The sequence below is a fragment of the Theobroma cacao genome, chromosome 10, assembly GCF_053813885.1.
Source record: "Theobroma cacao isolate CCN51 chromosome 10, ASM5381388v1, whole genome shotgun sequence".
Lineage (NCBI taxonomy): Eukaryota > Viridiplantae > Streptophyta > Magnoliopsida > Malvales > Malvaceae > Theobroma > Theobroma cacao.
This window is the reverse complement of record NC_142648.1, coordinates 1,527,085-1,540,917: the sequence shown is the minus strand read 5'-3', so window position 1 is coordinate 1,540,917 and position 13,833 is coordinate 1,527,085. Positions and strand designations below refer to the sequence as shown.

Here is a 13,833-nt window from a genome sequence, read left to right as displayed (position 1 = left end):
CTTGTTTTTCCCATAGTTTTCCACATTGATTTGTGGTTCAAAGTTGCTATCAACCCATTGTCTTCCACAGGTATCATTAATTTGCTTTATTGGTCCAGAATATAATAATCAAAATATCTTGCTCTAGTTAATTTCTTTAATCTGACATTTTTATTCTTTTGGATACAACAGTTATTACACTTGAAACTTTTACATAAATCCTACTGCTGAACTATCACTTGCTGCAATTCCTGTTCATCGACCTTATGTCCTCAATTAGACGATCCAAATTACAATAAGAAGATCCACCAACATTTACACATGCTTTGGCCAACTTAGCAATTTCAGCAGATGATTTCACAAACTCCTCCCGCTTGTCCACGATCAAATCATTCACCATCTTCTCAACAACTCTCCTGTCACACACGTCCTTCATATCTAATCCTAGTTTCCACACCTCACTCACAAATCTGCTATTCAATTGCTGGTCAGCAAAGTAAGGCCAACAAATCATAGGCACCCCTGCCACCAGGCTCTCCAAAGTAGAGTTCCATCCACTGTGGGTCAAGAATCCACCGATGGCGCAATGGGCCAAGACCTCTTCTTGTGGAGCCCAACCCACCATGTACCCTCTTTCTTTAGTCCCCTCCACGAGCTCCACCGGTATACTGCCTTTTTCGGGCATGAAATCGGGCCTGAAAACCCACAAAAACCTATTTCTACTGTTAACAAGCCCAAACCAGAACTCCATAATCTGCTTTCTTGACAAAACTGCAATGCTACCAAAACTTACCTAAACAACAGATTCCTTTGGTTGCTCATCAAGCCATGACAAGCAACTCCTGTCCACTTCCCAAAGACTATTGGAAGATTGATGAAACATCGTTCCATTTGTCTCTGCAAGTCTTGTATTCAGGTGCAAATGGAGAGGCCCAACGGTATAGATTTTGGGGCACTTGGTCCTCATATGGGATAGTATTGCTCCTTCGAGGTCTTCAAAAGTGTTTAATATGAGTCCGGGGGCACTGAAATTTTTTCTTGTCTCTCCGGCGATAAGTTGGAGTTTGGAATCCGTAATGTCGCTGGCTCGACAGAAACTTGGGAGATCTCGACATCTAAGAAAAGTTACCATGCCTGGAGCTCTTGTTATCAGTCGATCCATATCTTCATTTCCTTTAATTTTTTACCAACACCCGCTTGTTATTTAGTCCAGTGAAAGGCCTAATACTAGAAGAATAAGTAATACAATAAAAAACAGTAAAAGGATCAATCAATAACCTCAAAATTATACCTCTGATGGGAAGTTCTCCAGCTTCAATCATATCGGGGATGGCAAAATAAGCCCAGATGCAAGAAGCACTAATGGTACGAAACTGAAAGATGGGGATTCCGAGCTCGTCAGCAACATCAAGCACAAGGCCTAGAACCCCATCTCCTACGATGCAGTCCACGGGTGGGTTAATCTTAACCAGCATCTCTCTCAAAATTGGCTTGGTTCTCAATTCCATGCCCTCAAACAACTCCATGAAGCAATCACCTAGACGCGGATGATCCTCACGAAGACCATCCGGTATGGTCTCGAATTTGAATCTTGGATACTAGGCAAAACGGAAACCAACATCGGTGTGACGCACTAGTCGTTCATGGTTGTGCTCGGTGTTCAGGAAGGTGACCTGGAGGCCAGCAAGAGCAAATACTTCAGCTAGCTTAAGCATGGAGTTGACATGACCTTGTGCTGGGAGAGGGAAGATGAGTACATGAGGATAAGCCTGTGGCTGTTGCTCTTGGTCCATCTTGGCTAGGCTAGCTTTTGGGTATCTCTCAAGTCAATGTTCTGTCTACAGTTTGCTTTTGATTTTCTAACAGTTTGATAGCTGTGTTTATAACAAAAAAAAAAGGCTAGTGTTCCAGCTTAATTGGATTGGTTATCCTGCAGCCATGACTATTACATAATTTAATATTCATTTTAAGGCTAAGATGATCAGGAGTCGTCAAGTTTTTTGCTAGAAAGATAAATTTTGGGTAGTCACATCAGTCTCTAGAAAATTTGGATACGACAGCTCCCAATAACCAAAAAACTTGTACCGATGCTGTCTTCTTTGCTGCATGCTATTAAGGCTAAAGATGAGACAAACACTATAGTATTATACTCATTGATTCTACAATATACCAATAGATCAAACCCACGTGCATTACAATCTTAATTTTTTTTGTGCTTGTGATATTAGATTAAATAATGAGAGGTAACTCTTTTTTATCTTATAATCTCGTCTTGTCCTTGAAGAATTTTTGAAAGAAGAGGGAGAGACAAGTTAGGAGAGATAGTAGGTAAAGGAGAAAGGGAAAACAAGTGTAAGAATTTTTACTATTTTTCTTTTTGAGAATTTATTGGGTTCTCGTCTCTTTAAATACCTTACAAACTATGTTATATGATGAAATTTTTGTCCAACATTAAAGAGAGATTATAAGGTTAATGACGTGCTGAATATTGGTGTATCAATCTTCTAGGATTGGTGCAATGTCTTTTTACAAAAATATTACAGTACATGCTTTTAGTTCTAAGGGTAGATGGTAATATAATTGTGAGGGGTTGTGGTCCTCCAAAATTTTTAAAATTTTTTATATATTGTATATATATATTTACTAATAACCCTTTCAAAATAATTTTTTAATTTAATAATTCATGTAAGTCAAGAATAACAAAATGACCTTTTAAAATAAGTTTCTCCACATTGCTTTCTCTCTTTCTTTTTTTCTTTCTTTTCTCTTTTGTTTTTTCATTTTTACTTTATTCTTTTTTTTGTACCTTACCACTGAAACACACTTCATTCTTCAAGAAAGATTTATGAGCTTGTTGGCTTGGACAAGAAAGAACAGAGATCATTCATCACTATTAGGTGAAATTAAGGAAATGTAAAGTTTTCTTTTTTTCTTTTGTGGAACTTGAGATTCAATGAGTAAAGTGTGGAACTTTTAACTTTAAACATTGCTTTTGATTCTAATAAGAATTATAAATCATTCAACATTGATGATATTTGCAAGTTAGCAGAGAGTTTTTGTTCCAAGGATTTCACGGAGTAAAAAAGACTTCTTTTGAGGTTACAATTGAGGTATTGCGAGCTTGATCTATTTAATCATCAAGGTTTTGAAAATATTAAGACACTTTCTCAATAGATTAATAGATTAGTTCATTTTATTTTGACTCTTTTAGTTTTTACAATAGCTATAGAGAGTGCCTTTTCAATGATGAAAACTGTGAAAATAAGACTTTTGAACAAAATGGATAACGAATTTGTTACACATAATTTAGTTCTTTATATTGAGAAAGACATTATTAACATTTTCAGTACAGAATTAATAATGAATGAATTTGAATTTAAGAAATATTATCGAGCACAACTTTCTTGAAGGATTATTATAAGTCTTTCTTTTTTTGTTCTTTTTAATTTACATGTTATATAAAATTATTGTTTATTATGAGTTTCTTGATTATTGATTAAATTCAATATATTAATTTTAAAAAATTTTAATCCCTATATGTATTTTTATCTTTACTCTCCAAAAAAGTTGATTAGTTTCGCCCTTGACTAGTGGCTAAGTCAATGATGTACTGGATATTGATGTATCAATCTTCTAGGCTTCATGCAAAGTCTCTTTATAAAAATATTGTAACACATGTTGATATTCTTGCTGTTGATCTGTTGTCATATTTATTACTGATTTACTACTGATTTGTGGGTGATTTATTGCTAGTTTATGAGAAATTTATGATTGGTTTGTGAGTGATTTACTATTAGTTTGTGAGAGATGTGATGATAATATTCTACAGTTGTATCAAGATTCCAATTGAATCTTTTTTAAAAAAATTTAAACTCTATCTGATGGATCCTCTGAAGAATGTCATCACAACATATTGCTTCTAAATTAGCACAACCTAACCACAGAAATTAATATTGAGTTATACTGTTGCGTAGCCGTGGCCATAACCCTTTGAAAGATGCGTTTAGTTTTTATTTTTTATTTGATTTTGTTTTATTTTTCTGATAGGAGATGTTGAAGTATCTTTTTGTTTTGGAGGGAAAATTTTAGATTTCATGGCTCAGCAATGACATAGCTAGGTGAAACTTGCATATCATGGAGTGACAGAGACTTGAAATTATTGCATTGTACGAATTCATTAAATGTTGGAAGCTTTACTGTTTGCACTCGTCAGGTTTTGTCTGGATTGGATGAAAGGTTTTCTGCATAAGGAAAAGGAAATCAGCCACAATCAAAGTGGGAAATTTAGGTAGCATATGACAATAGACCCTTTGTTGTACTTTATAATTAGTACAAGTTATGGCTTCTTGCTTGTTATGAGAATTGATGCAAGATAATTCCATCTGAAAAGATGCTTAGAACCTTGTAAAGCTGCCAGGTTACTTACTTCACAGATTCTAGTTTGGCACTAATTACAGACAGCAGCCAAGTGGGTTGGAGTCCTAAATTAAATCTCTTTGAAGACTGGGTTTGGAAAAAACAATTGGGCTTGAACACAACCCAGCTTTTAACTAAGATTGGTTGATAGTTTCGGATTCCTTACTTAAATCTCTGTTGAAATTGCTTAATTATATAACAATATCTTGTTGCAGATTAGAGCATGCAGCCCATTCAATTTTGGGCTCAGGAGAATTTTGGGTTGCTATTCATCATTGATTCAAGCTGAAGAGCTTCAATATCATGAAGTTATTTGCTGAATTTTTCAGGATATAGGAAGTCCTTTTGGGAACAATAATGACAAACCCCACCACTCGGACCTTGCATGAAAACCAGGTGTTTTTCCAGGTGGGCTCTGTCGTGGCTGACTCTTGACGAAACGTATTCGAGAAAGTGTCAGAAAGATGGTCATGGTTTCTGCCAAATGTGACATAGCTTTTGCTTTAGGAATCGCCACGTAAATCCCAGAATCTACCAGAGTCATCAATCTTCTCTTCTATTTAAACAACTTTTCTTTGCTCTCCCTCTCTTGTCATCAAGAAATCAAACTTCCAACACAACAATGGCCATGATTCGGAGCTTTTTCAGCAGCAGGAGAAGCAACATCTTCGATCCATTCTCTTAAGACATATGGGATCCTTTCGAAGGTTGCCCATTCACCACCAACGCAGTAGCCAACGTCCCTTCCTCTTCGCTTGAAACATCCGCCATTGCCAACACCAGAATAGACTGGAAAGAGACCCCTGATACCATTTAACACAGCTGCAATTTAACAAAGTCTTTGACACTTATGCCTAGGTTTCAAGCACTTTTCAACAGCACCACTATATTCGGATTAGCCTCCAGGAAAGATCCATTGAATAATAATAATACATTCCAGTCTTCAAAACACAAGATCAAGAGACTCTTTATCAAACAATGGCTAATAAATGGGTTGGTCAAGCAACCCAAGTCTTGTTTAGGACTGATTTGGAACTCATTTGAAGACCTAAAACATGGACTGCATTTTGGCATGCTGGCTAATAGTCAGCAGCACTTCCTATGGGCTGTTAGACCAAGTTCAGTCAGTAGCTTAGAATGGCTTGAACCTTTACTGACTGAGTTCCTGGAAGAAATAAGTGGAAGGAGACAAGTGCTTGTGAAGTTGTAGGAGGGTAGATTCGCAATGAATGGAATCCGTAATTGGAGAGTGTTTGTGAAGCTGTACCAATGATTTGTCAGCCTTGTTTTGTTGACCAAAGGGTAAAAGCAAGATTTTTTTTTTCTCAGCCAAAGTGGAGGATAGTAACAGACACCTGATAGAAGTTTGATGAAAATCAGAATATAAGAAATACTATATCACAGTAGATCAACAAAGCCAAATAGCACCCATTAGGAACCTACAATGTAATGCAAGACCGATTATTCGGATCACTGAATATGTATAGGTTGTAGGGTGGGGTTTTCTAGGTTACTACCAACTGATTAGGATTTCAAGGGTTCAAGAGCAGGACCAAGAGTTTGGTTGGTGATCTTGTGACCTTTGCTGGCAGGGGGATGAAGCAACTAGGGATATGGATGCACTGGCTTTGGTCGCCCGGGACAGAGGGATATGGATGCACTGGCTTTGGCTGCCTGGAAGAGATTGATGGTTCTGTGATATCTGTGTTGCTAGTAAATTGGTTGTGTTCACTAATCAAGGGTTATGACTAGTTGGGTGTGTTTTCACGGGAAGTTGGGGACTCTGGGAGCTTTGTTATGCCTTCGAGTAAATGTGCTCTTGTCAAAAATTGATGTTATGGTGAGAATGAGTTGTTGTGTTAATATTTGATGTGCGGATGGTTGACCCAATATGGTTATTGGCTGTGGACTATCTATTAATCTGCATGGAAGCTAAAGTCTATGGATCGACTCATATTTTGTTTGATTGTGATTTTTATATTGTGTTGTCTTTTGTATAGTTTGTGTCCAGAGTCAAAAATTAGAGAATAAGGTGTTTGCAGGCACAGAAGGTTTTTGGGTCTATCTCTGGTCTTACCAGAACTATTGCTTGGGTTTTGCTCATGCTAATTCTGGATTTGGGATGTTTTTTGTAGTTGGTAGCTATTTTTTATATATGGAAAGTAAGATGATATGTTTAGAGCGGATTTTGAAATGATATTCTCGAATTACAGAATAATAAGGCAAAATCTTCTTATCTTTTCCAGAGGTGAAAATTTTTTCATCTATTAGAATATATTATGAATTTTCCAAAAAAAAAAAAATGGGAACTTTGGGATATAAAAACACGTTTCCATCATTGAGGGAATTATTGATTTCCTTTCTTACCTACAATCTTACAAAAAATTTAATTGTCTATGAAGCTAGATAGAGACACATAGCTAACAAAAATAACACAACAGAGAGTACTTTATTCAACTTCTGTATTGCTTACGAGCAAGGGCAAGTTCAAATATTTTTCTGAGTAGTATCATTAAGATCATACTTAGAATTTTTTCCTCAATTCAAGTCTGCTGAGAGAGTATTTAGATCAAATTCAATACTACTTTACTTAAAAAAATATTATTGAGTATCATTATTAATAAAATTTTGTTATTGTTGTTCGAAATTTTATCCCACCCTCTATAAAATTATAAAAAAAATAATGAATTCATTAGTACGCTAATTGTCTTAAATTTTAAATAAATAATCTAAAAATTCAAACATTTTAAAAAATGATGTGACACCCCTCTCTCCGAGGTGGGTCCGCCCATGCTTCCGGGTCAAACTTTTCTACGATGCATTTCTTTTCTCATCTTTGTTCCTCCCCAGCTTCCTTCTTGATCCTGTTTCTAATAAGTTGATGGAGAATCATGAAGTCATTCAAATGGAGAACATGAAAGGAAGGGGAGTCATGCTCTTCCCACTGCCATTTCAAGGCCACCTAAATCCTATGTTTCAGCTTGCCAACACCCTCCATGCCAAAGGCTTTTCCATTACCATAATCCACACTCAGTTCAACTCTCCAAACCCCTCAAACTACCCTCATTTCAGGTTCTGTTCAATAGCTGATGGATTGTCGGAAAACCAAGTCGTTTCATCAGAAATTGACGATCTTATAGCCCTCGTCAAAATCCTCAATTCTAATTGTGTAACCCCTTTTCGCGATTGCTTGGCTAAGTTGCTGTCTAGCAACGTGGAGGATCCCATTGTTTGCTTAGTTACGGATGCTTTATGGCACTTTACTCAACCTGTTGCCGATGGCCTTAAGCTTCCAAGGATTGTGTTAAGGACCAGCAATGTCTTTTCCTTCCTCGTTCACAAGTCCCTGCCATCTCTGCACGAAAAGGGCTACCTCTCAGTTCAAGGTACAGATCACTTATCTCATTGATCTGATAAGATTAATTAGTTTTCAGGTATTATTTACGAGTTCAGTCTTTCTTTACTCTTAACTTTCAAGTGAGTCATACGAGGATCGGCAATAACCAAAAGTCTAGACATGCAAATTTGTACCTTCTGATGGAGAATTTATCATGTAACTCCTTTCTATCTTGTTGTCTGATTGCACTTTTCATCAAGATTAGACCCTAATAAATCATTATCAAGATAACTTTTCTGAGATAATTTCTACAACGTTGCACTGATAGGATTCAGATTTTGCTAAAGAAACTTGATGACAAGTTGAGAAGTCACAACACCAGTTTCTTATGATTGTATTTATTTGTTTACCAAAGTAGTTTACTCCTTCTAGTACCATAAAACAAGCTTTAAGTTCATGTTTTGTTTTATGCAATAGAAATTACTGAAATGCTGAATCTTTGCCTCTCAGACTCTCAAGCAGAAAACCATGTCCCAGAGTTTTCACCACTCAAATTCAAAGACATTCATAGGGTTGAAACAAGCCATCTGGAAAGCCTACTTCAATTCTCGTCTATTATAATTCAAGAAGTTAAGGCCTCTTCAGGACTTATATTTAACTCCAATGAAGACCTTGAACAAGAAGCTCTAACAAAATGTTCCCTGGACTTTCCTATCCCAACTTTTGCAATAGGTCCTTTCCACAAATACTTTCCAGCCTCTTCCTGCAGTAGCTTACTACCTCAAGACCAGAGCTGCATATCATGGCTAGACAAACAAGCACCCAACTCTGTGATCTATGTTAGCTTTGGAAGTCTAGCAGCTATGAACGAGGCTGATTTCTTAGAGGTAGCTTGGGGGCTGGCCAACAGCAAGCATCCCTTCTTGTGGGTGGTTCGACCAGGGTTAGTCCATGGCTCAGAATGGCTTGAACTATTGCCAAATGGGTTCCTAGAAATGCTAGGTGGAAGAGGCAACATAGTGAAATGGGCTCCCCAACAAGAAGTGCTGGCCCACCCTTCAACAGGGGGATTTTGGACACATTGTGGCTGGAATTCAAGCCTGGAGAGTTTATGTGAAGGGGTTCCCATGATTTGCCAACCTTCTTTTGGTGACCAGAAGGTGAATGCAAGATATATAAGCCATGTTTGGAAAGTTGGGGTGCATCTAGAGTTCAAGATAGAGAGAGGGGAGATAGAGAAGGCAATCAAAAGACTGATGGTGGATGCAGAGGGACAGGAAATGAGAGACAGAGTCAAGTTACTGAAGGAAAAGATGAATCTTTGTCTTAATCCTGGAGGTTCCTCATACAAATCTCTGGACAACCTGGTTACGTACATGTTATCCTTGTAGTGAGTAAATTTGTATTTGCACTGGCTTCCTCAAGGAACATCGGGCCAAGGCATTTAATTTGATTGCCATTGGTTCTTTCTTCTTGTTAATTTCTTCTCCAAGCTCTATATTTGGCCTATCACTAAACTCATTAAGATACAAATTGATTAAAACCTTAAAGCTTTCCCTAAGAAGTCAATTCTAAATAAAAGAATGCAAATTAATACTACACAGCTGTGGCCTTAAGCAAGACAGAAGGCAACAAGTCAGTCGCAGAATGAGAAAGTAGAGAGAAATAAGGCTCCTAAATCTTTGGTGAAGAAAATCCGAAAGCTAAAGCCCATGGATGCTTTTTCTTCTTTTTGTTTTCTTTCATGGAAATTTCTCACAAAGTCTAGGCATGCATGGCTGTATGCAGTGGTCAAGCTGAAAGAAAACAAGAAAAGTACCCATGTATGAGCTGTTCTCGACCTTTTTTCCAAATAATATTAGAAAGAGATGCATGCATATGGTCTTGGTTTCACCAATATATTTTTCCATGCAGATTCATTTTTTGACTTTGAAAAGCAAATTAAATTTTTATTCATATCCTCGAAAATGACACTTTTCTTGCAAATGCTATGCATCTAGTTCTCTTACCTACCTCTATTAAAAAGTCAATATACATTAACTTTATGCATAAAAACTTTGACTATTAATTAATTGGTATTTATCTTTATCCAAAAAATCTCAAAATATTATAACTATTAATTTTAAGATGTGAAATTCCTTCATACGCGTTATTTTGATATAAATATATTATTTTTATTTTTTTAAAAAAATAAGTGAATAATGAAAAAGTAATAAATAAATGCAAGGGGAAAAATTTCGATTAATGGATTAAAACAAAATTTTGGTCCATTTGATTACCTTTTATAACATGTTTGGTTAATTTGGTTAAAAAAAAATCTCTTAACCAAATTAACTAAACATGTTGTACCTAGCTCTAGGTATAACATGGAGACATGGGTCATACAGATTGTCAAATGATTCATACAGTGTCGTTAATGTAATACTAGAAATTCTGGACATGTTGAAATGATAAACAGCTTGTAAATCTTAATGGCTGGGTTTGATCATCCGTTACCATAGTCAGAATCCCAAAGAAAAACTCTAACTTTCAAAAAAAAAAAAAGAATCCCAACGAAAAAATATTGCATCAGATTCATCAGACCACAAATGACACAACATATCCCATTTTTCTGCATCGGCAATCCAAAAAAAAAAAAAAAAAGAATCCCAAAGGAAAAATATTGCATCAGATTCATCAGACCACAAATGACTCAACATATCCCATGTTTCTGCATCAGCAATCGGGCAAACTAATGTCTCATATTCTATTTTGCAGGCCACAATTTCCAAGTTTTCCCATTCATACCTGGCAGTACCCCTCAAGCTTGGTAGTTCTTGTAAGGTAGGAGACTAGGAGTAAACCATACGGACCTGGAATGATAACAAGGATGGTACGTTTGGTTGGCGGAATAGACAGGAATGGAATAAAATAGTTATTATATGAGAATAGAATGAGGTGGGAATAGAATAGAATAGTTATTACTTAATTTGGTATGACAAAGGGAATAGAACAGGAATAATTATTATAACTTATTGTAGTGTTTGGTTAGTAACAATAATTTTGGAATAAGAAAGGAATAGAAAATAAAAAGACAAAAACACCCTTTATTATTTATGTGACATTTTATTTTTATTAGATTTTTTAAATATTAATAATCTAGAATTTAATTAAAATATTAATAATAAATCATTTAAATATTAACATTTATTTAATTTAAATATTATTATGATTAATTTTTATTTTATTTTATTTTTCAAATATTAATAATTGATAATTTATTTAAAATATTAATAATTGATAATTTCAATATTAATATTTATTTATTTTTTAAAATATTAATATTTTATTTAATTTAAATATTATGATGATCAATTATTTTATTTTATTTTATTTTTGAAAATTAATAATTGATTATTTATTTAAAATATTAATAATAGATAATTTAAATATTAATATTTTATTTAATTTAAATTTTATTATGATTAATTTTTTATTTTATTTTTTAAATATTAATAATTGATAATTTATTTAAATATTAATAATTGATGATTTAATTATTAATATTGTTTATCTAATTTAAATGATATTATGTTTATTTATTTTTAATTTATTTTGTTTTTAAATAGGAATAATTTACAATTTATTTAATTAATAATTGATAATTTAAATATTAATATTTTATTTATAATTTAATATTAATATTTTATTAAAAATTGGAATCAAGTGAGAGAAAGAGGAGAGAGAGAAAAATAATATTTTATACTAATATAGTTGTAAATTTTCAAACTTGTACGAGATATTTTTATCTTTATTAATTTTTAAATTTATTCTTCAATCATGGAATAGCTAATACCATGGGGAGGGTGGTATTAGCTATTTCTTGATTTTGAAAGATTTTGAAGAATAACTATTTCATAGGAATGGCTATTCCTTGGATCATTTTTCAACCAAACAAAAAAATAAAAATTTCTTGAGAATAAAGGGGGAATGGCTAACCAAACATGCTAGGAGAGTGTGGACCCAATTCCATACGTTCGATTTTCTTGCTCACCATGTCAAATACACCAATGTCAGGGCCTACTAACGTCTGTTCTTCTCCTCTCACCTTTTGATCCCAATTGTCATCTGTGAAGTATATACAGTTGCTTCTGCAATTGAGGATATTGGCAGTACAAACGGACCAAGAATTGCCCTCTCCAACGAATAATGCCCGATCCCCCAAGTGGTTTAATCTCAGCCAAGTCCCTAGATTGCCATCGTTGTCGGAGTCAAGCATGTAGACCAAGAACCTTTTTGTGTCATACCTCTTCTCAAAAGGAGTGCTGGATGAACATCGGAAAACCCCCAAAAGTTCTCCTAATGACTCCAGAAGATATATTCTTTCATCTCTGAAGGCATCTTCAGGAGGATACGCAATAAACCTTTGCGTTGATTCAGGATCATCAGATCTAAAGCGCAGAAGCCTTCCTTTACCACAAATGGCATGGATTTGGCCCTTGAAAAGAAGAATATCTTTGAAACCATCCGCACCCACAACGATCGTCCATCCAACAGATCCAGGTTTAGCAAAAGCCAAGCTATGCTTGGGCCCAAATATCACCATAACAAGAAACTCATCCTGGGAGTGGGAGGCGGAGGTCTTGAGTAGAATGCATTTGCGAATGAAACGAAAGGGATCAACAGGCACAAGCACACCAATTGGATTCCGAATGGTGTTTAATTTTGGAAGGCTGAGTTGAGCTTGCGACAGCGGGTGTAAAAGGTGAGCTTGTAGATCAGGACCCATAGTCACAATCCAGCCATAAGGAGACCCATGACATCGCTTTCCATGAGCCTGGGGTAGCTCTAGTTCATAAAGCTTTTTCCGACGATGGCTATAAAAACTTTTGGTCGACCTGTTCTCTCTATCACAAAGCATGAGCCGTGGAAACCGATGGCGTGGTGCGCAGCGCATGTCTGAACAAGCAAAACGCCATGAACGACAAACCCTGATGATGCGACCACATCTTCAAAAGATGTTAACCGATTACTGATGTTTAAAATGACATCATCAGGAAGTTTGGCAAAATTAGCTCTTGATCGGCAAAATTTAAGTTGCGGTTGAAATAATCTATGGAAGTCCTCGTTGTGTTTCTGTAGCAGAAGAACTAATACACTAATTACAAAGGGAAGGTTTTGAATTACGTCGGTGCAAAAGAATGAAACACAAGGAGATTCACAATCTTTGCAGGCGGACCAAAAGTAGCCGGTGAAAGTAGCTATCCGATCATTTGTAACTCCAAACAGCACCAGTAACAGCGGGAGAAAACCCGAAACGATCAAAAGCAGTGAAGGTATAAAGTTCTTTTTAAATCTAGAGAGGACGTCGCCAAACTTGACTTCTAGAAAACCGAGAAGTAAATCTAGCCCAGCAACTAAATTAAGTAAAACCAAAAGGATCTCAATGCCTATTTTGCCAAAGGATGAAACACAAAGAACAAGAAACTTACAAGATGTCTGACCATCTCTAACTTTACGATAGTCCTGAACGATCAGAAAGAGCTGAAAGATAGAAAACAGGAAATGTTGGGAAATTGCAGAATTGTCTCTAAAGAATTGCCCAAGATCTAACCCAATCAATAGAATAAAGAAAGAAAGAAATCAAGCACACCCACAAGAACACAAGAATTTACGTGGTTCGGTCTTTTGATGACTTACGTCCACGGGCACAACAACAGAGAAAAATTCACTAAGAGAAAAATCAGGAGATTACAAGAACAGTCTCAAACTCATAACCCTTATCCCACGTACACCTAAATCACTCTCTCTAAATCTAGGTGATAATTATTCTTTAACCCATAGGGTCCTTTTATAGTATCAAATACAATAACCTTATCCTAATATAATTAGGAATCTTATCCTAATAGAATTAGGAATTGTTATTCTAATCTAACTAGATTTAAAGACTATTTTATAAGGTATACTAATTTAATTAGAATTAAACAATCCTAATTAAATCACAATTCAAGACTATCCTAACAAATCTCCACCTTAGGCTTGAATTCACCAAGCTCCACCTTACGAACCAATCTCTGTCGACACCGCCACTGCCCCAATGAGCCTCAAGCACTACGAACACA

The 13,833-nt window shown here is 35.5% G+C and overlaps 2 protein-coding genes and 1 pseudogene across 3 annotated transcripts; 1 reads left to right on the top strand and 2 right to left on the bottom strand.

Annotated features, from left to right (window-relative positions):
- Positions 1-118: 118 nt before the first annotated feature.
- Positions 119-1,843, bottom strand: LOC18585974 (7-deoxyloganetic acid glucosyltransferase-like; annotated as a pseudogene). Its single transcript, XR_016023125.1, has 2 exons — positions 1,271-1,843; positions 119-1,152 (listed from the first exon to the last, which is right to left on the bottom strand). The product of XR_016023125.1 is annotated as a 7-deoxyloganetic acid glucosyltransferase-like (transcript).
- A 5,407-nt stretch (positions 1,844-7,250) lies between these two features.
- On the top strand, positions 7,251-9,212 carry LOC18585973 (UDP-glycosyltransferase 76B1-like). The gene is made up of 2 exons (XM_018129163.2): positions 7,251-7,781; positions 8,243-9,212. Exons 1-2 carry the CDS (start codon positions 7,277-7,279, stop codon positions 9,121-9,123), a joined length of 1,386 nt encoding a protein of 461 aa, XP_017984652.2. The 5' UTR covers positions 7,251-7,276; the 3' UTR covers positions 9,124-9,212.
- Positions 9,213-10,282: 1,070 nt separating this feature from the next.
- LOC148760238 (F-box protein SKIP23-like) lies at positions 10,283-13,271 on the bottom strand. The gene is made up of 2 exons (XM_088810592.1): positions 11,711-13,271; positions 10,283-10,584 (listed from the first exon to the last, which is right to left on the bottom strand). The coding sequence occupies exons 1-2, from the start codon at positions 12,666-12,668 to the stop codon at positions 10,514-10,516; spliced, it is 1,029 nt and encodes a 342-aa protein (XP_088666718.1). The 5' UTR covers positions 12,669-13,271; the 3' UTR covers positions 10,283-10,513.
- Positions 13,272-13,833: the final 562 nt, after the last annotated feature.

Coding starts and splice junctions, on each gene's coding strand:
- LOC18585973 (XM_018129163.2), top strand. CDS start 7,277: ATGGAGAATCATGAAGTCATTCAAATGGAGAACATGAAAGGAAGGGGA. Junction 7,782..8,242: donor GGGCTACCTCTCAGTTCAAG/GTACAGATCACT, acceptor TTTGCCTCTCAG/ACTCTCAAGCAGAAAACCAT.
- LOC148760238 (XM_088810592.1), bottom strand. CDS start 12,668: ATGCGCTGCGCACCACGCCATCGGTTTCCACGGCTCATGCTTTGTGAT. Junction 10,585..11,710: donor ACACTCTCCTAGCATGTTTG/GTTAGCCATTCC, acceptor TTATCATTCCAG/GTCCGTATGGTTTACTCCTA.